The sequence below is a fragment of the Aspergillus candidus genome (genome assembly GCF_002847045.1).
Source record: "Aspergillus candidus strain CBS 102.13 unplaced genomic scaffold BDW47scaffold_18, whole genome shotgun sequence".
In the NCBI taxonomy this organism is placed as follows: domain Eukaryota; kingdom Fungi; phylum Ascomycota; class Eurotiomycetes; order Eurotiales; family Aspergillaceae; genus Aspergillus; species Aspergillus candidus.
In genome coordinates, this window is record NW_020194023.1 from 385305 (window position 1) to 408262 (window position 22958).

General features: G+C 53.2%; 14 protein-coding genes across 14 annotated transcripts in view; 9 read left to right on the forward strand and 5 right to left on the reverse strand.

Moving 5' to 3' along the window:
* BDW47DRAFT_104754 (Rab family GTPase) overlaps nucleotides 1-1374 on the forward strand; it is a 1749-nt gene extending 375 nt beyond the window's left edge. Inside the window, exons 2-5 of the mRNA XM_024812405.1 lie at nucleotides 80-99; nucleotides 164-190; nucleotides 273-464; nucleotides 535-1374. Of these exons, the coding sequence (XP_024672738.1) occupies nucleotides 80-99; nucleotides 164-190; nucleotides 273-464; nucleotides 535-882 (587 nt within the window). The 3' untranslated portion in view covers nucleotides 883-1374. The remainder of the gene's footprint in view (nucleotides 1-79; nucleotides 100-163; nucleotides 191-272; nucleotides 465-534) is intronic.
* BDW47DRAFT_104757 (uncharacterized protein) lies at nucleotides 1217-1784 on the forward strand. The gene has a single exon (XM_024812406.1). The coding sequence runs from the start codon at nucleotides 1271-1273 to the stop codon at nucleotides 1502-1504; it is 234 nt and encodes a 77-aa protein (XP_024672739.1). The 5' UTR covers nucleotides 1217-1270; the 3' UTR covers nucleotides 1505-1784.
* A 1490-nt stretch (nucleotides 1785-3274) lies between these two features.
* BDW47DRAFT_117178 (type III PLP-dependent enzyme) lies at nucleotides 3275-4704 on the forward strand (the record flags this gene model as incomplete). The annotated part of the gene is made up of 2 exons (XM_024815044.1): nucleotides 3275-3584; nucleotides 3644-4704. The coding sequence occupies 2 exons, from the start codon at nucleotides 3275-3277 to the stop codon at nucleotides 4702-4704; spliced, it is 1371 nt and encodes a 456-aa protein (XP_024672740.1).
* Nucleotides 4705-5001: 297 nt separating this feature from the next.
* On the reverse strand, nucleotides 5002-6606 carry BDW47DRAFT_104760 (GTP-binding protein). Its single transcript, XM_024812407.1, has one exon. It carries the CDS (start codon nucleotides 6209-6211, stop codon nucleotides 5087-5089), a length of 1125 nt encoding a protein of 374 aa, XP_024672741.1. The 5' UTR covers nucleotides 6212-6606; the 3' UTR covers nucleotides 5002-5086.
* Nucleotides 6607-6707: 101 nt separating this feature from the next.
* BDW47DRAFT_104762 (uncharacterized protein) lies at nucleotides 6708-7502 on the forward strand. The gene is made up of 2 exons (XM_024812408.1): nucleotides 6708-7156; nucleotides 7228-7502. Exons 1-2 carry the CDS (start codon nucleotides 6895-6897, stop codon nucleotides 7347-7349), a joined length of 384 nt encoding a protein of 127 aa, XP_024672742.1. The 5' UTR covers nucleotides 6708-6894; the 3' UTR covers nucleotides 7350-7502.
* Nucleotides 7486-8377, reverse strand: BDW47DRAFT_117181 (putative 2-hydroxychromene-2-carboxylate isomerase; the record flags this gene model as incomplete). The annotated part of the gene is made up of 4 exons (XM_024815045.1): nucleotides 7486-7689; nucleotides 7782-8065; nucleotides 8139-8238; nucleotides 8303-8377. The coding sequence occupies 4 exons, from the start codon at nucleotides 8375-8377 to the stop codon at nucleotides 7486-7488; spliced, it is 663 nt and encodes a 220-aa protein (XP_024672743.1).
* Nucleotides 8378-9299: 922 nt separating this feature from the next.
* BDW47DRAFT_104765 (uncharacterized protein) lies at nucleotides 9300-10194 on the forward strand. The gene is made up of 3 exons (XM_024812409.1): nucleotides 9300-9609; nucleotides 9702-9782; nucleotides 9862-10194. Exons 1-3 carry the CDS (start codon nucleotides 9463-9465, stop codon nucleotides 9922-9924), a joined length of 291 nt encoding a protein of 96 aa, XP_024672744.1. The 5' UTR covers nucleotides 9300-9462; the 3' UTR covers nucleotides 9925-10194.
* A 226-nt stretch (nucleotides 10195-10420) lies between these two features.
* Nucleotides 10421-11473, reverse strand: BDW47DRAFT_117182 (DUF3632 domain-containing protein; the record flags this gene model as incomplete). Its single annotated transcript, XM_024815046.1, has 2 exons — nucleotides 10421-10975; nucleotides 11063-11473. 2 exons carry the CDS (start codon nucleotides 11471-11473, stop codon nucleotides 10421-10423), a joined length of 966 nt encoding a protein of 321 aa, XP_024672745.1.
* A 264-nt stretch (nucleotides 11474-11737) lies between these two features.
* BDW47DRAFT_104768 (uncharacterized protein) lies at nucleotides 11738-13801 on the forward strand. The gene is made up of 2 exons (XM_024812410.1): nucleotides 11738-12600; nucleotides 12651-13801. The coding sequence occupies exons 1-2, from the start codon at nucleotides 12157-12159 to the stop codon at nucleotides 13602-13604; spliced, it is 1398 nt and encodes a 465-aa protein (XP_024672746.1). The 5' UTR covers nucleotides 11738-12156; the 3' UTR covers nucleotides 13605-13801.
* A 79-nt stretch (nucleotides 13802-13880) lies between these two features.
* On the reverse strand, nucleotides 13881-15224 carry BDW47DRAFT_104769 (protein N-lysine methyltransferase family protein). Its single transcript, XM_024812411.1, has 2 exons — nucleotides 14721-15224; nucleotides 13881-14634 (listed from the first exon to the last, which is right to left on the reverse strand). Exons 1-2 carry the CDS (start codon nucleotides 15206-15208, stop codon nucleotides 14004-14006), a joined length of 1119 nt encoding a protein of 372 aa, XP_024672747.1. The 5' UTR covers nucleotides 15209-15224; the 3' UTR covers nucleotides 13881-14003.
* Nucleotides 15225-15405: 181 nt separating this feature from the next.
* Nucleotides 15406-17162, forward strand: BDW47DRAFT_22576 (uncharacterized protein). The gene is made up of 2 exons (XM_024818499.1): nucleotides 15406-16723; nucleotides 16779-17162. Exons 1-2 carry the CDS (start codon nucleotides 15617-15619, stop codon nucleotides 17058-17060), a joined length of 1389 nt encoding a protein of 462 aa, XP_024672748.1. The 5' UTR covers nucleotides 15406-15616; the 3' UTR covers nucleotides 17061-17162.
* Nucleotides 17163-17678: 516 nt separating this feature from the next.
* On the forward strand, nucleotides 17679-18277 carry BDW47DRAFT_104773 (uncharacterized protein). Its single transcript, XM_024812412.1, is given in 2 exon segments — nucleotides 17679-18073; nucleotides 18086-18277. The coding sequence occupies 2 exon segments, from the start codon at nucleotides 17866-17868 to the stop codon at nucleotides 18199-18201; spliced, it is 324 nt and encodes a 107-aa protein (XP_024672749.1). The 5' UTR covers nucleotides 17679-17865; the 3' UTR covers nucleotides 18202-18277.
* A 280-nt stretch (nucleotides 18278-18557) lies between these two features.
* On the forward strand, nucleotides 18558-21164 carry BDW47DRAFT_104777 (taxilin). Its single transcript, XM_024812413.1, has 5 exons — nucleotides 18558-19262; nucleotides 19407-19681; nucleotides 19756-19904; nucleotides 19973-20216; nucleotides 20282-21164. The coding sequence occupies exons 1-5, from the start codon at nucleotides 19124-19126 to the stop codon at nucleotides 20813-20815; spliced, it is 1341 nt and encodes a 446-aa protein (XP_024672750.1). The 5' UTR covers nucleotides 18558-19123; the 3' UTR covers nucleotides 20816-21164.
* Nucleotides 21165-21278: 114 nt separating this feature from the next.
* BDW47DRAFT_117187 (NAD(P)H-dependent flavin oxidoreductase) lies at nucleotides 21279-22316 on the reverse strand (the record flags this gene model as incomplete). The annotated part of the gene is made up of 1 exon (XM_024815047.1): nucleotides 21279-22316. One exon carries the CDS (start codon nucleotides 22314-22316, stop codon nucleotides 21279-21281), a length of 1038 nt encoding a protein of 345 aa, XP_024672751.1.
* Nucleotides 22317-22958: the final 642 nt, after the last annotated feature.

Consider the following 22958-nt stretch of genomic DNA (forward strand, 5'->3'; position numbering starts at 1 on the left):
ATATATATATATATATATATATTTTGGTCTTTACGCTGGGCTCACGGGATGACATGCTAATGCCATTTGATTTCCATAGGAGAATCTGCGGTCGGAAAGGTTGATATATCCCCGTCTTGATATAACCCGGTTAGTCGCTGATTAGGTTTCCCCCTTCCTCCAGAGTTCGCTCGTGTTGAGATTCGTCAAAGTGAGTGTCAACCGATATCCCTCGCGCTTGGTTGCATGCTAGGATATCTCTTCCCGGAAATGAATCAAGCTCACCACCGCAGGATCAATTCGACGATTACCGAGAATCCACCATTGGCGCCGCCTTCCTTACACAGACCATCTCGCTGGACGAAAGCACGACAGTCAAGTTTGAAATCTGGGATACCGCCGGTCAGGAACGTTACAAGTCGCTGGCTCCCATGTACTATCGAAATGCGAACTGCGCCGTCGTCGTCTACGACATCACACAAGCGGTATGCCTTCTTAACCCCTCGAACGGAGTAGGAGCTGTGGATAGGTCGCTAATGGAGCAATCTGGGACAGTCATCGTTGGACAAGGCCAAGTCGTGGGTGAAGGAACTCCAGCGTCAAGCGAACGAGAACATTGTCATCGCTCTGGCGGGCAACAAGTTGGATCTCGCCACGGAGCAGCCGGACAAGCGTGCGATCCCGACGGCCGATGCCGAGGCCTATGCCCGCGAGGCCGGCCTGCTCTTCTTTGAGACCTCCGCCAAGACCTCGTCGAATGTACGGGAGCTGTTCACCGCGATTGCAAAGAAACTGCCGCTCGACCAAGCGGGCCCGAGAAACCTGCGCACGAACCCGCGGCCCGGCGTCGACCTGCGGCCGGAGGCTCCCGGCACCCAGGGGGCGGGAGCTTGCCAATGTTAAGCTGTTCTGTTGGGTGGTGGGAAATTGTTGATGTCCGACTCCGCGTTCGTTTCCATGTTTTCTAGATGCGACGGGTGCAGGTTTCCTGACGGGTAGAAGTGGACAGACCATGACTGCCGTGCGCAGTATACTCCTGGGCAGTGTTCTCATTGACGGCGTTTGCTATGGACAATGGGATCCCCTTCTGATGGACGGGTTCTGGTTTGATCCACCTTAATGTGGGGTCTTTACTGTGGAAGACAGTCTACGGACTGCCATCATCTTTGTCCGGTGGATCTGCGCTCTAGATATTATGCAGCAGGACTGTGCCTGCGATCTGTTTCTTTTATCTCTGTGTGCCCCCTCTATCTGCCTCTGTTTCTTCCGGCGTCTATTTCTGTTGGGCTGAATGCATGTCACTTTTTTTTTCCCTTTTCTTTTCTTTTCTTTTCTTTTTCTGTTTTCTTTTCCCCTTCGCTATCTGGTCTTCTCGACGACTGTCGTACGCTATCATTATATAATATCGTGTCACGATTTCGACCTATTCTCCGGCGCCCATCGTAGATGGCATGGTATCAGATATCTTGTAGGGCATTTGCCTGAACTTCAAGCTGTCTATCAATCTGGCAGGGTAGAACCCTAGCCCCATCCGTCACTCACAGTCACCCGTCTGTCTACCGTCTGTCTACCGTCTCCCCCGCTTCTTGCCACACTTCCCACCGTAGTTTGGGCTCTCTTTATCTTTGACTGTAGATCAGGTTGATAGGGAGTCTGTCTGCCTTCTTGAACATACTCTGTCTGACTCCCGTTCTTGCTTCTACGCAAGTACAATCATCACGATGAGAGGTATTGCAGATGGGATCGTGGGGACGATGAATGTTCATGAGAAAATCTCGATAATATCGACTATCTCGTGATTGATACTATGGCATAAGAAGCCTAGATTTTGTCCGTGAGTTCCGAATAAAAGAATATACTAAATATAAGAATGGTTGTTGAATAGGGGAATAAGCTGTATTTCTATCTTTATAGACTGTAGGTTGTCTGCTGTCTTTCCGTCGTCCGTCCACGGTACCACATCATATCTTCCATGATCCGTGCAGATTAATTCTGGTACGATCTTAACAGGTATTATTCGACCGATAGTTCTCTCGTTACCTACTCATCTCATATCCCACTCGATTGGATTTCCATTTCAGTGGATATAAAGAGATATTATCACCAGAAATCCCTCGTCAGATCAACTGGTGACGTGCCAATCATGCGGTAGAGAATACGATGACCATTTATAGAGCAGGAAGATCTGCCTGAGTGCCTGGACTCGACGACGTCAGAGGCAGAAAGACACCGCCTCCGATCATCATCATCAGCTGAATGTTGTATTATTGTATGAGTCAAAGATGTATTATTGGAGATGATGAATTACGCGATGACTATATCTTAGTCTAGTATAGTATTATACTATCAATTACATTACATTGTCCTATTCTACCGGTTCTCTGGTCTGATATATCAACATGATGACTCAGCACTGCACCAAACACCCGACTTCTTCCTCTCCCGCTTCTCCATCTCGGCCTTCTCTCCTCCATCCATCGTGGCCATTGTCCTTATATGTGAGTGATTTGATTCTTCTCCTTTCCTAATTCGAGCCATTGCTTCCTTGCACTTTCTCCCCTTCCTGCATTCAATTCCCTTTCTTCCCCCCCATCCTTCATCCTTTCCCCCTCCCCCCCTGTCATGGTTGCCTTCCCCCGGAGCCCTTTGCCCTAAGCTCGCTCTGTAGGCTTAAAATTCTGCACCCACCTCTCTAACCACTTCCCATAAATACCTCACCATTTCCTCTTTGACTACCCCCCACCTTCCCCCCCCCCCTTTTTCTTCTTTTCTACCTAAAACCTGTCATCTTCCAAGACTGATCACTAATTCTCCCGGTCAGATTCAGTGGAATTTTTGACTTTCTCTTTGTCTTTCCCGGTCAGATCTGTCTAGATTTGCCGGCTTTCCCTCTCGTCCATCCTCGAACCAGCCTTTGGACTCGACCAGTTCCAAAGGCTTCCCATTCCATCACGGCTTTCATAGCCTCACGTGTGCTCCTCCGTCAAATTGTCTCTCCCTGGAGACCTCGTGACATTCTTAATAACATCCCGCCTCCTGCTCCTGTCCAACCCCGCCTTTTCCGCCGGTGCGCCATTTGTTAGCGCGTTGACGCCCTCTCATCTTATTCCCTCACCTCTTGAGCTGCCGCATAGGACTTCTCTGCCGGTTCTTCCTCTTAAGGAGGAAGGGTCGAGGAGGCTTGGTCCAGTCAACCTCGGTTGCGAAACTTTTCGTCCTCCTTAACACGCAGTCGCGTTCAATCTATCTCTCTTTTTTTTAAAACAATCCCGTTCCTGTGTGCCCGATCACACACATGGTTATGGCACCGACTGCGTGTGTCCCTGCTGAAGTATGCATGACAAAATTCTGTCATGAAAAAGATGACTATAATGCCCCCGCGCATTATAGTCCAATCGTCAGTCATGGAGGAGACGATCTGTCGCAATCCAGGTTGACTGCCAAGGGCCTCGTCCACGATGTCCTCCGTCGGCGGGCTGCCGAGGTGAACGTCGACCATTGCGGTCCCGGTGAAGAGGATGCCTTCTACGTGGCCGACATGGGCGAGGTCTACCGTCAGCACCTCCGCTGGAAGATGAACCTTAGCCGCGTCCGACCTTTTTATGGTGAGATATATTGATATATTATACATCCTCGGTGCGAAGAACACAGCTAACAGTCCCAGCTGTCAAATGTAACCCCGACCCTGAAGTCCTCCGCCTCATGGCCCAGCTCGGCAACGGCTTTGACTGTGCCTCCAAGGCCGAGATCGACCTGGCCCTCGAGACCGGCATCGACCCCAGTCGCATCATCTACGCCCAGCCCTGCAAGACCAAGTCTTACCTGCGCCACGCCGCCAATGTCGGCGTCAAGCAGATGACCTTTGACAACGCCGACGAGCTGTACAAGATCAAGGCCTGCTTCCCGGACGCCGAGCTGTACCTGCGCATCCTCACGGATGACTCAACCAGCCTGTGCCGGCTGAGCATGAAGTTCGGCGCCTCCATGGACATGGCCCGCCCGCTGCTCGAGCGGGCCCGCGAGCTCGACCTGAAGGTCGTGGGCGTCAGCTTCCACGTCGGGTCCGGCGCCGAGGACGCCGGGGCCTTCCTCAAGGCCGTCCAGGACGCCCGTCTGGTCTTCGACCAGGCCACCGAGATCGGTCACGAGCTGCACACCCTCGACGTCGGCGGCGGGTTCATGCACGACAGCTTCGAGCGCTTCGCCGCCGTCCTCGGCGAAGCCCTCGACATGTACTTCCCGCCGCATGTCCGCATCATCGCCGAGCCCGGCCGTTACTACGTCGCCAACGCCTTCACGCTGGCCGCCAACGTGATCGCCCGCCGCGACGTGCGCGACCCGGACGACCCGGCCAACGACGCCTACATGCTCTACCTCAACGACGGCGTCTACGGCAACTTTTCCAACATCATCTTCGACCACCAGCACCCGGTGGCTCAGATCTTGACCTGCGCCGGCGACCCCCAGGCCGCGACCCCCGCTGTCGCCGTCTCGCCGTCAGATGGCGTCGCCTACTCCATCTGGGGCCCCACCTGCGATGGCATCGACGTCATCGACCAGCGCATCTCGCTGCCGGGCCTGCTGGACGTCGGCGACTGGCTGTACTTTGAGGAGATGGGCGCCTACACCAAGTGCAGCGCCACGCGCTTCAACGGCTTCTCCGATAACCACGAGGTGATTTACATCTCGAGCGAGCCGGGCGCGTCTGCCCTTTTGGAGTATTAATTTATATTGTTCCTGTTTGAGTCTGTCTTTGTGGTTTATTTTTTGTTGTGTTTTTTTTTTGTCGAATCTCGGTAGAGTAGATGTTGATTGTGTTGTAATTGATGTTGTCTTTTCGGGTTCTTTATCATATATTTGGCTCCGCCTAGAAGCTTAAGGGCTGCTAGCCTTGCTATGTTGGCACGTGATCAGGCTTCTATATCCATCCTTCTTACATCCGTATTGCGTATATTGCATCTGTATGGACAAGTCATTCAACATCTCAGCCTTGACATTTATTGTCGTTTTTATATACATCCTGTAAATTCGGGCGGAGCCAGCTCCATCTATCACAGCCCTTTATCTAAAAAGGAACATATATCCGAAAACAAAATGAGAATCAACTCTAAACAAGTCGTTCAACAACCAACTCCACCCCCTCACTCGCACCCACAGCTTGCACCAAACCCCCCGCCTCCAGCTTCTTCGTCCACTTCGCAGACTCGTACCGCGCCAGGATGAGCGTCATGCGGACCACGGCGTCTGGGTCGACTGTCTGGCCGACGGTGTCAGACGGCGTGGTTGTCCAGCGGCCGAAGGCCCAATTCAGGATGTAGTTCTGGGTGTCGCTTGTGGGCGGCGAAGACGGCGCGGGGTTCGACCCGTCGTCGTCGGACGATGAAATGGGTGGTGTAGTGGTCGAGCAGCGCAGGATGCCCTTGATGCGGTAGACTTCTTCCTTGGGCGGGGAACGCAGGAAGCGCTGCAGGGCTTCGACGTCGACGGTGGCATCTTTGCGGGCGGGCGCTTTGAGCGTGACGGAGAGAACCTCGACCTCAGACTGATGATCATGTTTATGCTCATGATCATGATCATGACCATGTTCACCATTCGCCAACTGAGCATCCTCCCCCTCCTTGGCAAACAATGCCCCATCAATCCCCAACAGAACATCCTTGTCAACCCGTCCCTTCTCACTCTTCACCCACGGCGTATCAACCTCCAGATCACCCACCCGATCAAGACACAAATCAAACTCCCTCTCAGACACATTCTCCCACTTGTTGAAGATGATCAAATCCGTATACTTCGCCTGCAGCTTCGCCGTATACGACGTATCCTCGTACCCCTCCCAATTCTCCACGTCAATGACACTGATGACCCCGTCCAGCGCGATCGTCCCCGGCTGCTCCCGCGCAAGCCGGTTGACTTCCATGGCGAGGGTTGCTGGGAATGCGCTTCCTGAGGTCTCGATCACGATGCGGTCAGGCTGGACTTGTTCGCGCAGTTGGTCGAGCGCGTCGCTGAGTTGGCCGACGAGGTTGCAGCAAATGCAGCCGTTGAGGAGCTCGCGGACGCCGGAGATGGAGTTTGTTGAGGCGAGCTGCGAGTCGATGGCTACGTCGCCGAATTCGTTTTTGAGGAGCGCGAGGCGGTAGGTTTTGGGGAGTTGCGGGATGAGGTTTAGGAGGAGGGTCGTCTTGCCCGAGCCCAGGAAGCCAGTTATGATTGTTATGGGGATGGGAGACATTTTCGGTTCTTTTGTATCTGTTCGGATGGGATGATTGAATGATTGAATGGGGTTGTTTTTGGTGGTGGGGTTGGAGATGAGATGGATCTATATGCTGGGTGATTCTATAAAAGAGGGGAAAGAATAGAGAAAAGAGAAGGGAAAAGCACAATCTAATCTATGCGACAAGAACGCAGACAGACAGACAGACAGAATGGTAGGAAGAAGAAGATGAAGCCGAATTGCGGGTAAAGATATTAAGGATATGGAAATCCCGAGGAAATCGGAGGGGCAGCCGCTAGTCCGCTTTGGGATGTGCCCCGCCAATGTACAGATGATGTCATTCTGTGCATAATCTGCACAATTACGGGTGGTAGTTGTGTATTGTTCGTTGATATATCAGCCAGTCAGTTGACTAGTATACAACAGTCATCACAGGAGGAATGAATTGCAATGTCAATTGTCCCTATGTTCCTGATCTATTAAACCAATTGTATTATATCTCTTCGTGATTGGATGATGGTTGTGGATTGACCCTGTCCAAGGCAGCCTTGTAGGGCGGACAATGATCTCATCATACACTATATCCTGCCCCAACAAGCTGATGTCATTCTTTACCTTTGCCATCTTGACATTAATATCCATTGAGATCCGATCAATACCTGCCAGATCGTCAATCTCTTATATGCCATATCCCTACTTCTATGTCAATCACGATGAATCCCACAGACCATCCAGTACAAGAATTCCACGAGAAACCCACCCAACAACCAACAACCACCACAGAGTCCGCCAAAGACACCGTCTCCAGTATCGGAGATAGCGTATCTGACCTCGCGACGACGTCGTGGAATGGGCTCAAATCTACTGCGACTAATGCTGCCTCGAATGAACATGTACAAAATACTTGGACTCAGATTCGTTCGGCGACGATTGGTCCTGCGGAGGGGGAGACTCCGGAACCAGGTGTGTTTTGTCCTGTAGAATATGCGAATAATAGACACTATGACTGTGGACCACGACTGAAATCCCCCCAGTAACCCGTCATCCCCAACCTAGCGCAGAAGAGAACCGCCAGATCGACGAGATGGAGACGGAGAAGATCGTCGAGTTCCTCCGAGAGAAACACCAAAGCGATGCCCCGAAACCGGCTATCTAGTGGACCAGACCTCTGTGTGTGGAAGTGGGAGGGATGTGTGGAGTGGATATTGTACGCGCGTTGACATTGACATTTGCATGGACATATACCCAGACAGCCAATGAGAAGGATATATTTATCAGTTTTATATTTATATTTACAGCAATGACCTGAATCCCTTATCGGTAGTTCGGTTTAACCCCAGGAAATCAGCAACCTGTCCTAGATGGTCGATGCCCCAGAATCCCTCAGTCTGGCCCTGGCTATTGGTGCATTCGAACCACGGGAGTCCAAACGCGCCCGACTGGAATGCTTGATCCGTGAGCGCCGACAGGCGGGATTTGATTTCTTCTTCGTTTGCCTGGCAGGTGTCAGCGCTACGCTACTCATGGGGAACCACCCAAGTGTCTAGATGCGAATCCAGAGGCAAGGGGGTGGGGGAGGGGAACACACCGCTGCAAGTATTTCCTGCGTGCCGTCCTTTCCGAGCACTTTCTCCAGCACCGGCTGGAACCCCTCGACCTGTCCGATCTTGGCATTGCCCTCTGTCCAGAACGAATGGTAGAGAGCTCCGATGGCCGGCGCCAACTGATCGGGCTTCTTCTGGGAGATGGCGCAGAGAGCGCGCTGCGGGGCTAGTGTCATTGGCGGGAAGCCCTCGGGGGAGTCATGGACCATTGGAATGGAGAAGTAGCGCGCCCATCGGCGTCGTTCCTCATTGATCCAAATATCCTTGTCTATGGAACGTTCAGCGAATGGAACCGACCAGGGAGGGAGGATGTGAAACCCAGGGGATGGAGGCGCACTCACTCTTGACCCGGATGGGAGGCGTGTTCCCACAGGCTTTCATCAGGCCCCCCAGGAAAATAGGGACGTATGTCACATTGCAGCTGGCGAAAACGGGGGAGTTCTTCAGTGGATTTCAGCATGGATAATTGCATTGGTGCTTATCATTTGCATAGTGCCATTCTTACCTGCAGGATATGGAAGGCAATGTAACCGAATGGACTCACAACGTCCAGGTAGAGCTTGATCTGGGGGGGAGCCATGGCTTCAATCTTCCTGTCCAGACTGTTCCAACAGGTATATGGCTCACGGTCTATGGAATAACTGCTTGATTGAGGAATGATGCCCCTTACTTGCTTACTTGATGTTCTAAATGCTCTCCCCGCATGCTGAGTCAGCGCTTATTACCGAGGCCCGATCTATACACGAGATTCTTGCTGGAACTTATTCCACATCTGCGGGACAGACGAATGGAACGATGATCACTGGTATCGCACTGGCGTTCTGTGACGATCAAACAGTGCTTAATCCTTGCAGTAGCCAATCATTGAAACGCCGGTGTTTGCTTTCTGCAGAATGCCTGCCTCGTGCGGCTTGCCGAGTTAGGGCTAGCCGAATAGTCCCATCATCTTCTGCCCAAAACTGCCCAGAGTTCAGGCAAACGGCACTTGAATTCTTGGCTGTGCCTATGTGCAGGAGATCACACAGCATCTAGCCTATACGGGGCCCTTGCATGATGTCTACAATATTTACAGGACTGAGGATGTCGATCCTACTGTCTCACTGAAATATTCAGCCCTAACCCCGGATCACTATCACATCCACATCACCCAGGCTAGAAAAGCGCCTCCATGCTACCCCATAGGTACACCCAGCGCCCTACAGGTGTGGTAACGTAGTATCCCCTGCAGGCGCGTAGTCATCCAGACCAAGCCAGTTCGTGCGAGGGATACCCGGTCACTCTCCGATTGGATATGCCACTACTATGCGGCTCTATGAGCTGGGTCTCTATGGACCACGCAAAGTGACAGAGGCTTTTGCCGGGGCCGAATGGTCTAATTTTCGTACATTTGGAGGAGCAGCTTGATCACAAGACGCGGTCAACCGGGATTACTCCACGTCCTCGTGGCTTTTGCTATTTGTCATGGAAAATGCGGAGGCGTGGATATCCGTCTTGTCATGGCAGCTGTCTCTGGAGAACACTGAGATCTGGTAGTATATAAAGTGGTCATTGACCCGACATTTGAAGCATCATCCAGACAGACAGATCCTCTTAGGCCTCTACATTAGTACTGCAGCCCAAACCCTCCCCACCTCAAACCAAAACCACCAACTCCAAACAATCACAATGCAGCTCATCTCCCTCGCCTCCATGGGCCTCGTCCTCTTCGCTGCCGTCGGCGCAGTCGCCAGCCCCATGGACAACAATGCCCTCGACGTCAATGATAATCTGGAGGTGCGCGACGAAGCAGCCACACTGATCAAATACCACGGAGTGAGTTCCTCTCCTATCCACATAACCAACATATCAAGCACGACGAAAAGAGCACCACTAACCTGCCCACCCACTTCGTTTCTTTCCCACAGCATTGCTCCAAGAAGAACAACTCCTGCAAATTTAAGGGCCAGCACGGCAAGACGTCCTTCTGCCACTGCAAGTTTAAGAAGGTATAACACAAACCGGTCCTAGTCTGCTGGTTCAGAGGTTTCTTGAGACTTTTTGCTGATGTGATGTTCGTGTTTATAGTGCAGCAGGGATGGCAACAAGTGCCACTTTGATAGCTATAGTCGGGATTGCAAGTGTATCTAGGTGGTTGGTGCTTGGCTCTCCTTCGGGGGCGCTCTATATAGTTGGCTCTGCTTGGCTGCAATAGTGCAAGTGTGGCATTCAACATGTCTGCTTGTGGATAGTCTTTAGTTACCGTCAGTGAATACACAAGCTTGTTGTCTACCTAGTTATCATGGTTAATCTCGTATTTGTTTTTGTCTTGTTGCTTCATATGAGGGGTAATGGGAGTGGCATTGTAAATGTGGAACTTGTGGAGATGGACATGGAACCGGTCAGATACTTGGTTGTTTCCTGGCTAAAGCAGAGTCTAGACGTTTTTGTTGCGTATTCCGAGCGCATCATGAGCACTTCTTTCAACGATTCATCAGTTTCATCAACTCTGTATATTGACCGAGGTGAGCCTCGGACTATTTAGCGATTCAAGGGGTTCAACCTCAAGTAGGACAGTATGCGGAGTAGAACCCAAATATATTCACTGCGATAAGTAAAGAGAGATAAATCTATCCAGAAATTCAATTCACTCAGAAGCATCACCCTCATCCTCCTTCATCAAGTTCTTCAAACCCACCAGGTCAGGATCCTGCTTCGACTTATCGCCCACTCCCTCGAATACTCGCAGAATCTTCGAGTTCCTCTCCTCCACGTGCCCCAACATGGTCTCGATCGCGTCTTGCGCGCACTCTTTTAGACCGCTCTCGGACGCCTCATCAGCGAGACGACCGATTTCGTGCAGTCGCTTCAGCCAGTACATCCATCTCCACGGACTGAACCCCGCCGGTGCTCGTCGACCGAGCTCGGACTCGATGAACGTCTCGCCGCATTGGGCAATGGTTGCAGGGCAACTATTCCAGGACGCGTCCGAGAGCAGAAGCAGATTGCGTCCCGCTTCATTGAGCCACGTACAGACGGCAGGGAGCAAGGCCGCGATCGAAAGATCAAGCATCGTGCGCCGCGGGTCGGCGTCTGCAAGCGCTTTAGCAGTACCGAACTCGCGCTCCGTCTCCAGAGCATCGCGGAAGAGCACTAGAGCGATCTGGCACAGGCGATCCCCGTCCACTCGCGTCGACGCCAACTTGGCAAGGAAGGAAGCGAAGTTGACGCGCTGGGTGGCGTCCATCGTCGCGCAGTCGTTCACCCAGTAGTCCGTCATGTCCGTGACCAAATAGGGTAGATCATTCCACAACGCCCCTGCGGGGGTCCGGGCGATGTCAATGCCACAGCCGCTGGGCGCAGGCCTGGTCAGGGGGCCGAGTCCACGCGTGCGTACCACGTCCAGCACCAGTCGGTCATGTTCCGTGCTTTCATGGGACATGTACCGGCCCCCTTGGTAGTAGAGATACCAGAGGTTGTGCAGGATGGGCTCGAAGGAATCGACCGAGTCCCCGATGCGGCAGTACCTCTCGCTGATGATCCATGTCTTGTTATTTGCGGCGGGTCGGAACTCTTCGAATTGCCCTTTGACGGCTGCGTCGTGCAGTCCTTCGCGGTCCCCTGGCGAGGAGCTCACCAGGTAAGGATCGGGCTCTCCTCGGGGTGGAGAGTATGTTGAGTCTGCTAGCAAGTCTGACATGATTAATTGATTGGAGATTGATAACAGGAAGGCCAATTGAAAGAAGAGATGTGGGAATGAAGATCAGGACTGTACGAAGGGAAGATAATTAGAGAGCGAGAGAAGAGAGATTATATAGAAGCGAAGTAGATAATGTGATGCCTGATTGGGTTACTGAGCAATCAGGCGTCCACCAAAAACAAAGAAAAACGAGTCAATTATTTCCTCTCCTCCTCCCTTTCACACCGCTACATATCAGAAACGCATGTCTCAACCCCAGTCAACGCTGACTTGGCGTCCATATTCGACCTCCTACTTGATTCTTGAACTTTGTGACCAATCAGTCACACGCCGTCGCTCCACTCGATCCAATTGGGGAGTCGGAACGGTGCCAGGATACGCCCATACGTGCCTTGATTCGAGCCCGCGCCTACAAGGACCGAAGTCAATTCAACCCTCATGGATGTCATGAGAGACCTTCGATCGTTCCTTCCTCTTCACGTTTCTTCCCCTTCATCTGTACGAGAAAGGAAGCTGCGATGGACGTCAGTGCAGGAATTATGGTCCAGCATTATGGATCCTCGGGTTTCTTCCGTACAGCATGCTCTGCTACAGGATCTACACTGCAGATATTACCGTGATTGCATAGTTTCTTTCTGCGGGGTGGTTTTACTGCGAGTTTAGGATACAATACAGAATTACCAATGAGCATGGTTGACCGTCCAGACTCGGTTAACGCCGGCGGACAGGCACCCATCCCAATTCCTTCCTTGGAACCTACGGGACCTACAGTGTTTACAGATGACTTCAGTGACGATACAGAGTCTGATTACATCCAAGACTCGCTCAGCAAGAGACGTCGACATGGTGTGTATTTCCACCGCCCTCCCGTTTGGTGGACGGCGTCTCCTTCCGAAACCGTCTCCCCTGCGTTTGACGACGACGTTGAAGACCCTCGATTGCATGGGAGATACACGTCGACGAGTTTGAATCGTGATGGCGCTTTTGACATATTTGAAGAGCCCAGGAGCTTCTCTCCCCAGAGCTGGGAACAACACCTCTCATGGAAGTTGGCTGCTGCATCTGCCAATGCGCTCGCCGATCCGAGATCTCTTTCGTGGGAGTCAGACCAAGCTATTCCATTACTGGTAAGTGGTGAGATCTCGGAGACAATACATTCAAGCTGAGCCGATATCAGAAAGGATGGCGACCTTACGGGACCGGGTGTCGCCCTCCACCTCCAGAGCATCTCCGCATGGGGACCAGCGATCGTGCATCAGATAGAACGTGGTCTAGCCGATATTCACCCCAGAGCATCTTGCGTCAGACTGCCCCGAAGCTTTGCACGCGCTTGCGGTCATATAAGGATGTTCGGTTGGAGCTAGGGGAGAGATGGGCCATCCAGGAAGGATCGCTGGTGATATGTCTAGATCCGTCATATACCCTACTCGACCGTCGAGAGACTTTAGCCGACGAATTTCATCTGACTGCTGGCGAAATCTATGTCATTTGTCGCCTGTATGCCGACTTGTGGGCCCTATGTGCCAAGGTCTCTCTCACACTCCCCGAGAAATGTGCGACTGAGACAGGCCGGAACACGACAAGTCTAGGCTTCCTTCCTCTTTGCGCTGTAACCCTGGCGGCAAATTTTGGTGGCTTTGCCCGAAGGTGTTGTAGGCCATACTCGGATGACCCGAGCCAGCCAGTGCATCCAGGCAACGGGCTTCCAGTCATGCCCCCACCCCGTTCCCATAGCATCAACGCGAGCAAGCAGATCTTCCAGAGCACGAAGCCCGGTGTTTCTCTTCCCAACATGTCGCTTGGCAGTTTGAGCAACCCGTTTCTCGAGGCGGATACGGAGTTCATCCCCCTGGACTCGACTTTGGAACATGTGATGGCGCGATTTACGGAGAAAGGAGAACGCTTACGTCGATTGAAAAGTCGAATGTCAGGGCACAAATCGTGGAATGTTCCTAAAGTACCAGATACATGGCGCGTCCATCTGGACAAAAATGGCTATTTCTCCCGTCTTCGCCATCGAAGGTCCGATTCCCAGACCTCTGACCATGGACGCCGATTTTACCTAGGCAAACATCGGAGGAGTTCTTCCTCGGCTAGCGAGCGGCTGAAGAGTTTTATTGGGATTGCTTAAGCGTTCTCACAGTGTATGTGGTGGCCAATTTTGTTGGATGGGTTTGTTGCCTCTAGCATGCGATGGCTGGTCGTTTCTGACAGAACGGTTCTTGTGGGATATTACCTGACGGATGGGGTTTATCAGTGGCGTCGGAATACAGATACGAGCATGCACATGCCGTAGTGGGGTAGGTTAGCTGTACGACTAGAATGAAATTCTTGAGGATGTCCCAAACATATGTGCAAGAAACGGAAAATGCAAAGGGTCTTCATGGACACTTTGCTCTGAGTCCAGGGCAGCATTCCTCGATAAGAAATTGAGTATCGTAGACGACCATCGTGGTTTCATGGGGGTATAGTACAAAGAAACAAACAGACCCAAGAGTGTTATATAAGTACACTGCAGACGTCACATCTCCTAATGCCAATCCGCCCGCGCATAGCAATAAATCTCAATCTGATCCGACAGACCATGCTGCGCCGGAAGCCGCATACAATGACGATGCAAACTACAGAGCCCGGCACCACGCATTAGGTCAAAAAACGCTTCCTCGCTCTCATGTCGACGCTTGAGAGCCACAAGAACAAGCACGTCCGGCGACGCCCGCACGAGGCGGTCTAGAACGGACACCAGCGCCGGCAGGCTGTCTGCGTTGTACGTGCAGTCCGAGACGAGGACGAGGTCGATTGCGCCCCCGTTCGTCACCTCCTCTGGGAGGTCCTCGTCGTCCCAGTCTAGGGTGTGAAACGTGACCTTTGAGGAGGGCGCGGGCTGCGCCACGGAGATGTTCTGCGTTACGATGTCTTCGACCTCCGGGAGGTCGGTGAGCACCACGTTGCAGTTGGGGAGCGTCTGGGCTAGCGAAATGCCTACGATGCCGCAGCCGGAGCCGAGTTCCACGGCGTGGAGCGGGTTGGTGGCGCTGCGGTTTTGGCTGTTCTTCAGGAGATCGCGCAACACGGGTGGTTGTGGTGCGGCTTCAGTTTTTGTTGTTGGCACTGCGGTTGCAAGCTGCTGGACGTAGGTCACGGATGCCAGAGCTGCGTCCCTGGAATTTGAAAAAAACGGGGAAGCGCTTGCTTTAGAGATGGAAAACAAAGGCTGGTTGGGTTTTGCAGGTTGGGTTTATCTCACCAGATGTGTCGCGCTATGCTGTTGCCGGTCTCCTCCCAGATCCGGAGATCCTGCGGGCCGAATCGTCGCTCTACGAGCTTTTCGGCTACGGGCGACTCAGCCCCGCCGAATGGTGCGCTCCAGCCTGAGATGACTAGCGGAGCAGCATGCTGCTGGCTAGGGAGCAGGGTGTCTGCGAAGGGGGCGCGAGGTTTGCGCGAGTCCGTTGGCGCGGAGACACTGAGGACTAAGGCGTGTTTGGATAGATGCGGTGGGAATGGGCCCAGTGCGATGGGGACTTCCCGCTTGCTGGCTGTCCATTTCACGCGTTCTTGGTACAACACTTGATCAGCATTGGAAGCGTTCAATGATACCAGGAGATCCACATCCTCGGCTAGGAAAGCGTCGCCTAGGTCCGTGGTGATGCAGATGAGGGCCGATACGCTGAGGGCGCCGGTTTTCTGCTTCTGGACCCGGGGGGTCTTCAAGAATCGAATGTAGTAGACCATGGGTGTATGGCTTGAGAGATTCCGCTCGTACTGGGTTCAGGATAAACAAATCAAGAAAAGTGAGGCCATTGATGGAATATCAAAAACGAGCGGCACGTGCCGATGACTAAGGCGATGACATCGACGTGGAGAAAACGGACGGGAATGGCTTCCTCAGGCCTGCATCCGTCAACCACCCGTGGGTCTTTTGTATCGATCGACCCTCGACCGTCCGGATCTCCCTGCGCATGTCATTGCCTCGATATAACTACCACACCAAACATTCCAATGGGAGTGTCTGGCTATTGCAGACGTTACCCCACGTAATTTCCATCGTTCCTTGACTTGTCCTTGGGTTCTCCCCACCCCTCGGTTACTTCCTGCCCGTCCGCCCAATACATACCGCCATCTCCACCAAACGTCCCCAGAATGATACGACCCAGAGACCCCCGCGTCCGCCAGCGCATCAACCAGATATCACACAATCTCGAGACGGCGAATGAAACGGCCCAAGAGGGTCTTTACACCTTTTCGCATAACTATATCGTTCCGTGCTTATCTTCGATCGGGAATTGCGTCTACGCCTGTGCTGCGCCATGCCTTCCAACCCGCCAAGACCACATTCGGCGTCGTCGGCGCGATCGCGCAGAGGCGAGTTTCGACTTCTACGATGACTGGGATAATGAGGAGGGCGTTGAGAGCGGCCTGCTGGGGTTTGGGACGGAAGAGCTCGACCGTCTGTTGGCTGGCAGCGGGTTAACGCGCGGGGGCGCCGAACAGCCCCGTCGACAGCGGAGAATGAGCTACGGTGCGCGGCGCGTGCGCAGGAAGAGTACCGCGCTTGCGCCTGACAGTCGATCGGACCCTACGGTGATCCCTAGCTCCTCGTTTCTTGGTTTCTTGGAGCGGTTTCCCTGGAGGATGGGCGCGCGGGGCGTGAAGTATCGGCCGTCGGCGGCGGATCTCCAGGAACACCCGACGGGTCTGCGGCGGAATGTGCAGGAAGATGAGCCTCTGCTGGAGGAGGCGGCGGCAGCGGAGGAGGATGAGGGGCAGGCTTCTGCCGGGGGTAATGGGCGGTATCGCAGTTCGACGCAGTCATCGCGGGAGACGGCTAATTCCTTGAGTTCTCGGGGTGACTTATTTCCAAGTGATGAGGAAGAGGATGCGGTGCCGCTGGACGATGAGTTTGCTCTGACCCTGGCGAGTCGTCGCAGTACCGGACTGGAGTCCGATGACTATCTGGGGGACAAGCCCGAGAGCATGCGGTCCATGTCTGGGACGTTTAGCGTGGAATCTAAGGACTCGAAAGCGAAGAAAGCGAAGAAAGCGAAGAAGAATAAGAAGAGCAGCCGACTGCATTCGACGCCGAGCTCCACGGTGGAGATCACCCAGGATAACACGGGCTCGGTTCTGGAAGATCTACAGAAAGAAGAGCAGCAGGCTGCGATAGAGGAGGAATCTCGGATCATCCAGAGACGACTAGCGGCCCGACAGCTAGCCACACAGCGTGGGCTCAACTCGGGGAAACACCAGGTGAGTTTCATAGTTGATGTGTTATGGATTTCATTGTCGTGCTAACTTGCTCTAGTCTACTTCGTCATCGCACCCACCGCAACCTCTTACGATTCACTCCGATGCCCCTCGTGGGTCCCCCTTCAGCACTCCGATGGAATCCGCCGGTACAAGCGATTTCTCGTCTGACCGTCGATTATCCACAGACCAGTCACAGACAGAACCATTCCCGCCGATGCCATTCAGTCCGTCTCCTGAACCAAGTGAGACCACCTCCGGTCATGCTATGACATTGGTCGATCGTGCAGGCCCTTCTGACAGTTCCCGTGGGCCACCTACTGAACCCGGTGATGAGTGATACCAAATGAGCGAGCGAGCGATCTTATAATGCTGGTTTGCTGGCCAAACCCCCGTGATCTCTCGACAGACAACAACCCCTGTACGATATGACGAATCATGATGTGGCCTACTATGCCTGATGTCTTTGAAATGCAAAAATGGAAATGTCCTCCTCGGCTACCTTTGGTCATGGTGTAGACCGTAGTCAAGTTTCCCGGAGATACGTGTGTAATCACAGCATGTATTGCCCGGTATTCCCCGCTAGATTGGAACCAAGGCTGTATTGTCGTTACCGCTGCTGCTGCTGCTGCTGTTGCTGTTGCCGACGGGCAGCCTCCCGCCTATCCTGCGCCACCGACTAAGATAACCTCAAACAGCCATGGCGGATTGACGAGGGATATGATTTCCTGATCAAAGATAGTCCACGAGTAGCCCAAATTGAGTGCGGGGAAAGACAAGGCTGGTCCCATGCTCGGAGGCCTGTGCGTGCTTTCCATCTTGGACTGAGGAAGATTTAATCTGGCAGCATCGACGCCATTTAGGAGGGCTGTCGACCTCGCCTTCCATCTGATCACTGTCCGGATCATCACGGTCCTCTCTGCCCCCCTCACTTCTACGTCATCCATGAGGCTGAGATGGAACGCAAATGCTAGGATGACCTCAGCGTATCTAAAGCTCACTGCGGACTAGTGCGACAAATACTACAGCCACGTGGTCCGGACGGAAATCAACGATATGCAGAGATGCAGACTTTCTATTCCATCAGATAGCTAGGATAACCCGCGTGTTCTCACACTTTTAGTCCGCCCTGCGTAGGCTGATAGATGATCAGGGAGGGTCTGAAAAGCGGAAAGGGACGTGTACCTCTGGGGTTCACAGTCTTTGTTGTTCTTGCGCTTGCCTCCGTCCTGGGACAGGAGGCGATCCGACTTCCAGACGACCATGGTATAAGGTCGGGAATATCGGTAGGATCTGCTCTGAATGCGCGTGGATGGGGATTGGATAGGGGATTGGATAGGGGATTGGATAGGGGATTGGACAGGGGATTGGATAGGGAGGTTCGCGTTGAAAGCGATGCAGAGTCATCTCGGGATTTACAACATTACCACAGTGAAACTGCCACAGTCAGATACAAGAAGATCGCATATAGATCTTTATGATATGTGCGTGTCCAGTCCACTGGTCTGGGCTGTGCTACCATGATGTGAGATTCAAGGCCCACGAGGGTAAGCAGATATGGCTGACCCTGACATAAAAGGTTGCATAGAAACACTCATACCAGAGAACATATCCCAAGAGTGTCGGATGGTGTCCTAGTGTTGATGGATGGAGTTGTGAAGGGAAGAAATGAAGCCATATCAGAACGATCCCGTGACCATGCCCCAAACCAGTTTAGCGTCTGCCATCGACTGCCCGTCTAGTACTAGTGTCCAGAGTCACTCCAACCACAGACACTGATGACTACTGAACTTACTCGATGTGATCCTCTTCTTTCCCCGGCAAAAAGATCCTCGAAATCCACACGCAGAAAGTCATCAGCCACACTTGACCGACTGCTTCTCCTCCTCCTTCACCAACCAAACGGATCTCCTCTCCCACTCTACTCCTTTCCAATCATTCGACCGATTCCCCCCCTTCTAGATTGTCTATCCATTTAGGTTTTCTCGACGGTGCTGAACTGGGTTGCGTGGGATCTAAGACCGTTCCCGATCCACCCATCAATCCCCCGTCCGAAGTTCCCTACCGGTCTGCATTGGAGGAATAGGACGACACCCCCGTCCGGGATTCCGATCAGTGGAAGGGATTTGTCCCGCCGTTCCTGGTCGATCGTGCTGCGCCGTTCGACCCTGTAACCCTTCCTGTGGTCCTTCGGCGGGTATCTTGTGTGCTGTTGGGTGACGGTTGTGGCGGCCTGCGTGACAAGGCCCTCTCTCCCCGACGGGTTCCATTCCGACTGTCGAGCCCACCGTTTCGAACGTCTTCGCATTTTTCCCAAGCTTCCGTTCAACTAGTCCACGCGACCACCGTCGAATTCCACCTCTCTGGGTTGACCAGAATTTCCGAGATCGAACCCGAATCGCCATGTCGTCCGCTGCCATGTCCAAGAAGAACAAGGGTAAAAAGGTCGCCGACCCGAACGAGACCTCGAAGTTGTTGGCGGCCAAAATCTCCCAGTTGGAACAAGATGCTGCGGGGGAAAAGGACCAGGAGCAGGAAATTGGTGGGTGGTTTCCCTTTCGACCGTGAAATCGCCGGAGAGTGCCTTTTTCAACTTTTTATTCTTCACGTTTTAATCTGCTTTTGTTTCTTTCGGACTTTCCTGGCAATCTTCAGGACAAGCTAACCAGTCCCTGCGTGTCTACAGAGCGGGAGGTCAAGAAAGCCACTCGAGACCTCAATCAACTGTTGAGTAACATCGAATCCCCCATGACCCGACTGGAGACCGTCCATAAGAAATACACCGAGTTGCTGGCCGATATGAAAAAGTTGGATCGCGATTACTCAAAGAGCAAGAAGCGAGCCGACCAGTTGCAGAAGGATCAGGACAAGGGTAAATCGGAGTTGAACAAAACGGTCACCATGAAGGACAAACTGGAAAAACTGTGCCGCGAACTCACCAAGGAGAACAAAAAGGTCAAGGTGCGTCTTTTCTGCGGATTCCGCGCCCGTCCGGTGAGGTAGGATGGGAGAAGGCTGACGGACCGATTGCATAGGACGAGAACAAGAAACTGGAGGAGACGGAGAAGAAGGCACGGCTCATTGTCAACGAACGCCTCGACTCGCTGTTGTACGATATTCAAGATGTCATGGCCGCCAAGGGGAACCCCCGCAACGAGAAGCTGGATATTGACTTGGACGAAGCGTACGATTGATCCCTTCTTCCCCCCGCACCTTCATCCGGGCCTCCGTTACTGAACGAGTATCCCCTAGTTTGCGCGCCAAGATCAAGACCATCGGCGAAAAGTTCGAGATGCGCGAATTACACTACAAGTCCCTCCTTCGGAGCAAGGATGCGGAGATACAATGCCTGACCGCCAAGTACGAAGAACAACGCCGAGCCGCAGAGAACGAAGCCGCCCGATGCCGTGCGCTCAGCTCGCAGGTATCCACCTTTTCACAAACCGAGGCCGAATTGCGGAGTCAGCTCAACATCTACGTCGAGAAGTTCAAGCAGGTACGGTTGTCGGGGACCACGTCCCATCCTCGTGTTGGATGCGTTGGTAACCATATTGATTCTAGGTGGAAGATACGTTAAACAACAGTAACGAGCTGTTCCTGACCTTCCGCAAGGAGATGGAGGAGATGTCGAAGAAGACCAAACGTCTGGAGAAGGAGAATCTGACCCTGACGCGCAAGCACGACCAGACCAATCGCAATATCCTGGAGATGGCGGAGGAACGCACACGGAATCACGAAGAGTTGGAAAAGTGGCGCAAGAAGAGCCACCATCTCGAGGCCCTGTGTCGGCGCATGCAAGCCCAAGGTCGGGGGCAGGGTCTGGCCGCAGAGCTAGGTGCGGACGACGAGGGGACGGAGAGCGAATATGACGAAGACTACGAAGACGAAGAAGACGACGAGGAGGGCATCAGCGACGACGACGAGGACGAAGACGACGAGGAGGAGTACGAGCTGGATAGCCCGAACCGCGGCTTGAACGGCGACCGTCACGCGCCACAGCAACCGGAAAAGCCGGTCTTTGGACCGCCGCCGCCGCCGAATCTTTTGGAGGCGCGTGCCAACGGGAACAAGGCCATGATCAATGGATGTCATTAGTATTTGTTTTGCAATGGTACTTCTTTTCTTTTAAGTTTTTTTTATCCTTTATTTCTGGGGGCTTTATACTGGACTGGTATTGGGTGGAGTATCGTCGGTGGACTCCCTCTCTTACTGTTTTGCTGGTGGATCGGTCGGATATCTGATCTGCCCAGTGTCTGTTCTGTTGATGGAGTGACCTGTAGTCGACTTGCATATTCTTCTCGTCCGGGGTCACCTTTCCTGGCTCACGGGAGGTTGGATTCACAGGGCCTCCTACCTGTTCTGTTGTTCATTCATGTATCTGTACATGCTAGACTCTTCTCGTCTGCAACATCTCATGCTGTTATGATTTCAATGCAGTCCGTACCATATTCATATGTATACTTATATACTACCACTATGTCACTGGGAATAGGAATCTAACCATGAACAGACCGGTCGACCGACCAAGCCAAAGCAACAAAAGAAAACAATAAGAAAATCACAGCTTACTCGACGCCCCCACAAACGAAACCCCCTTGTTCAAAGACACAATCGCCTCCTGAACCATCTCGCGCACGATATCCCCCGCAGGCTTAATCTCCTTGATAATGCCCGACACATCGCCCATCAAGAACGGGATGTCAATATCAACATCATTCTTAAAGTCATGCTCAATAGGTACGATCCCCTTCGCCGTCAACTCCGCAATCTCCTGCGGCCGCTTATGCCAGTCCTTGATGTAATCATTCGGCAGCATCCGCAGCGGCCTGCCAGACACAACCAGCGTGCGCGTCGTCTCCCCCAGCTGCGCTCCCACAACCGCCTCCTTGTGCATCTGGCTCGCGCCGCTCTCCTTCGACGCGACGAACCGCGTGCCGACCCACACACCCGCAGCGCCCAGCACCAACGACGCGGCCAGACTGCGCCCGTCGTTGACGCCCCCCGCCGCGACTACCAGCGCAGGCTGCCCCGTCAGCGGGCTCTTGTAATTCCGAGCGACGTCAACGATGGCAGGGATCAGCACCGAGAACGGGATGTCGCCTGTATGCCCGCCTCCCTCGCCGCCCTGCGCGCACACAATGTCCACACCGAGCTTGAAGGCCTTTTCGGCGTGCTTGGGGGCGCCCACCATGTTCATGACGAGGATGTTTGCGTCGTGCAGCCGCTTGATGACGCGTTCGGGGGGCACGCCCACGGCGGAGACGAAGAGACGCGCTCCGTGCGCGATCACCACGTCGATGAGCTCGTCGAGCTGGCCGTGCGTGTAGTCGTGGTTTGTGGCGCGCGCGCTGCCGCCGACTTGGGGCAGGGCGAGGTCCACGCCGAAGGGTAGGGAGGGGTCGCGTAGGGAGGCTTTGAGCTCCGTTAGCATTTCGGAGAGCTGTTCGGGCGTGTAGCCTAGTCCGCCGATTGTGCCGAGGCCGCCCGCGTTGGAGACGGCTGCTGCTAGGGGCGCGCTTGAGGCGCGAGCCATGCCGGCGAGGAGGATGGGGTGCTGGATTTGAAGCAGCTTGCAGAGGGGGGTGGTGAGAGACATGATTATGGGTCGGTTGGGAGGACTGGCGGTGAGGTGTGAGGAGGATAGGGTATGTAGCGGTTGGATGGTATGGATGTCGACGGATAAGGTGATATCTGTTCGTGTTAGTTCCTTGATTTGAATTGGAGGGTTTAAAAGAAAGGTTGCAATCTGTCATACTCGGTGTTCGGGCCAGCCTTGTATATAACCGCGGTTGGAGAGGCCGACGTGAATTAGTGGTAGAAGGGGAAGTAGTAGGGGAGGGGGGGGAGATGACCGAAAAAGGCGATCAATTGAGATAAAATAGAGTTTCTATAATATTTTCTTGATTTCTTTTCTTTCCTTTTTCTTGAATTAAGTAAGAAGAAAGGAAAAACATATGAAGATGGCTGGAGAGGGGAAATGCATGCGGGGAAGTGGAGGAACGAACGGTTTAGTTTGTTGTTGATCGCCGGCCGGACCGAGGTTCTTTCTTCCTCCTCTGCCTACTCGTTCACTCTGCTCACTCTGCTTGATCTTTCTAGGGTTGGTTAAGTTCTTGGCTATTCTTCGATCTGATTGATATTGACTGTCGGTTCTCGGCTGTCAATCACTTTGACTATACTATACTAATCGTTGTTGAATGATGACAACCTCATAACACCATCCCACCACCCCAGTGGG

Excerpts from the sequence above, each read along its gene's own strand:
- BDW47DRAFT_22576 (XM_024818499.1), top strand. The coding sequence starts at position 15,617 with ATGATACGACCCAGAGACCCCCGCGTCCGCCAGCGCATCAACCAGATA. Across the intron at positions 16,724-16,778 it reads TCAACTCGGGGAAACACCAG|TCTACTTCGTCATCGCACCC; the intron begins GTGAGTTTCATA and ends AACTTGCTCTAG.
- BDW47DRAFT_104777 (XM_024812413.1), top strand. The coding sequence starts at position 19,124 with ATGTCGTCCGCTGCCATGTCCAAGAAGAACAAGGGTAAAAAGGTCGCC. Across the intron at positions 19,682-19,755 it reads AGGAGAACAAAAAGGTCAAG|GACGAGAACAAGAAACTGGA; the intron begins GTGCGTCTTTTC and ends CCGATTGCATAG. Across the intron at positions 19,905-19,972 it reads GATATTGACTTGGACGAAGC|TTTGCGCGCCAAGATCAAGA; the intron begins GTACGATTGATC and ends AGTATCCCCTAG.
- BDW47DRAFT_104768 (XM_024812410.1), top strand. The coding sequence starts at position 12,157 with ATGAGCATGGTTGACCGTCCAGACTCGGTTAACGCCGGCGGACAGGCA. Across the intron at positions 12,601-12,650 it reads ACCAAGCTATTCCATTACTG|AAAGGATGGCGACCTTACGG; the intron begins GTAAGTGGTGAG and ends AGCCGATATCAG.
- BDW47DRAFT_104757 (XM_024812406.1), top strand. The coding sequence starts at position 1,271 with ATGCATGTCACTTTTTTTTTCCCTTTTCTTTTCTTTTCTTTTCTTTTT.
- BDW47DRAFT_104760 (XM_024812407.1), bottom strand. The coding sequence starts at position 6,211 with ATGTCTCCCATCCCCATAACAATCATAACTGGCTTCCTGGGCTCGGGC.
- BDW47DRAFT_104765 (XM_024812409.1), top strand. The coding sequence starts at position 9,463 with ATGCAGCTCATCTCCCTCGCCTCCATGGGCCTCGTCCTCTTCGCTGCC. Across the intron at positions 9,610-9,701 it reads CACTGATCAAATACCACGGA|CATTGCTCCAAGAAGAACAA; the intron begins GTGAGTTCCTCT and ends TCTTTCCCACAG. Across the intron at positions 9,783-9,861 it reads GCCACTGCAAGTTTAAGAAG|TGCAGCAGGGATGGCAACAA; the intron begins GTATAACACAAA and ends TCGTGTTTATAG.
- BDW47DRAFT_104762 (XM_024812408.1), top strand. The coding sequence starts at position 6,895 with ATGTCAATCACGATGAATCCCACAGACCATCCAGTACAAGAATTCCAC. Across the intron at positions 7,157-7,227 it reads GGGGGAGACTCCGGAACCAG|TAACCCGTCATCCCCAACCT; the intron begins GTGTGTTTTGTC and ends AAATCCCCCCAG.
- BDW47DRAFT_104769 (XM_024812411.1), bottom strand. The coding sequence starts at position 15,208 with ATGGTCTACTACATTCGATTCTTGAAGACCCCCCGGGTCCAGAAGCAG. Across the intron at positions 14,635-14,720 it reads AGCATAGCGCGACACATCTG|GGACGCAGCTCTGGCATCCG; the intron begins GTGAGATAAACC and ends TTCAAATTCCAG.
- BDW47DRAFT_104773 (XM_024812412.1), top strand. The coding sequence starts at position 17,866 with ATGATCAGGGAGGGTCTGAAAAGCGGAAAGGGACGTGTACCTCTGGGG.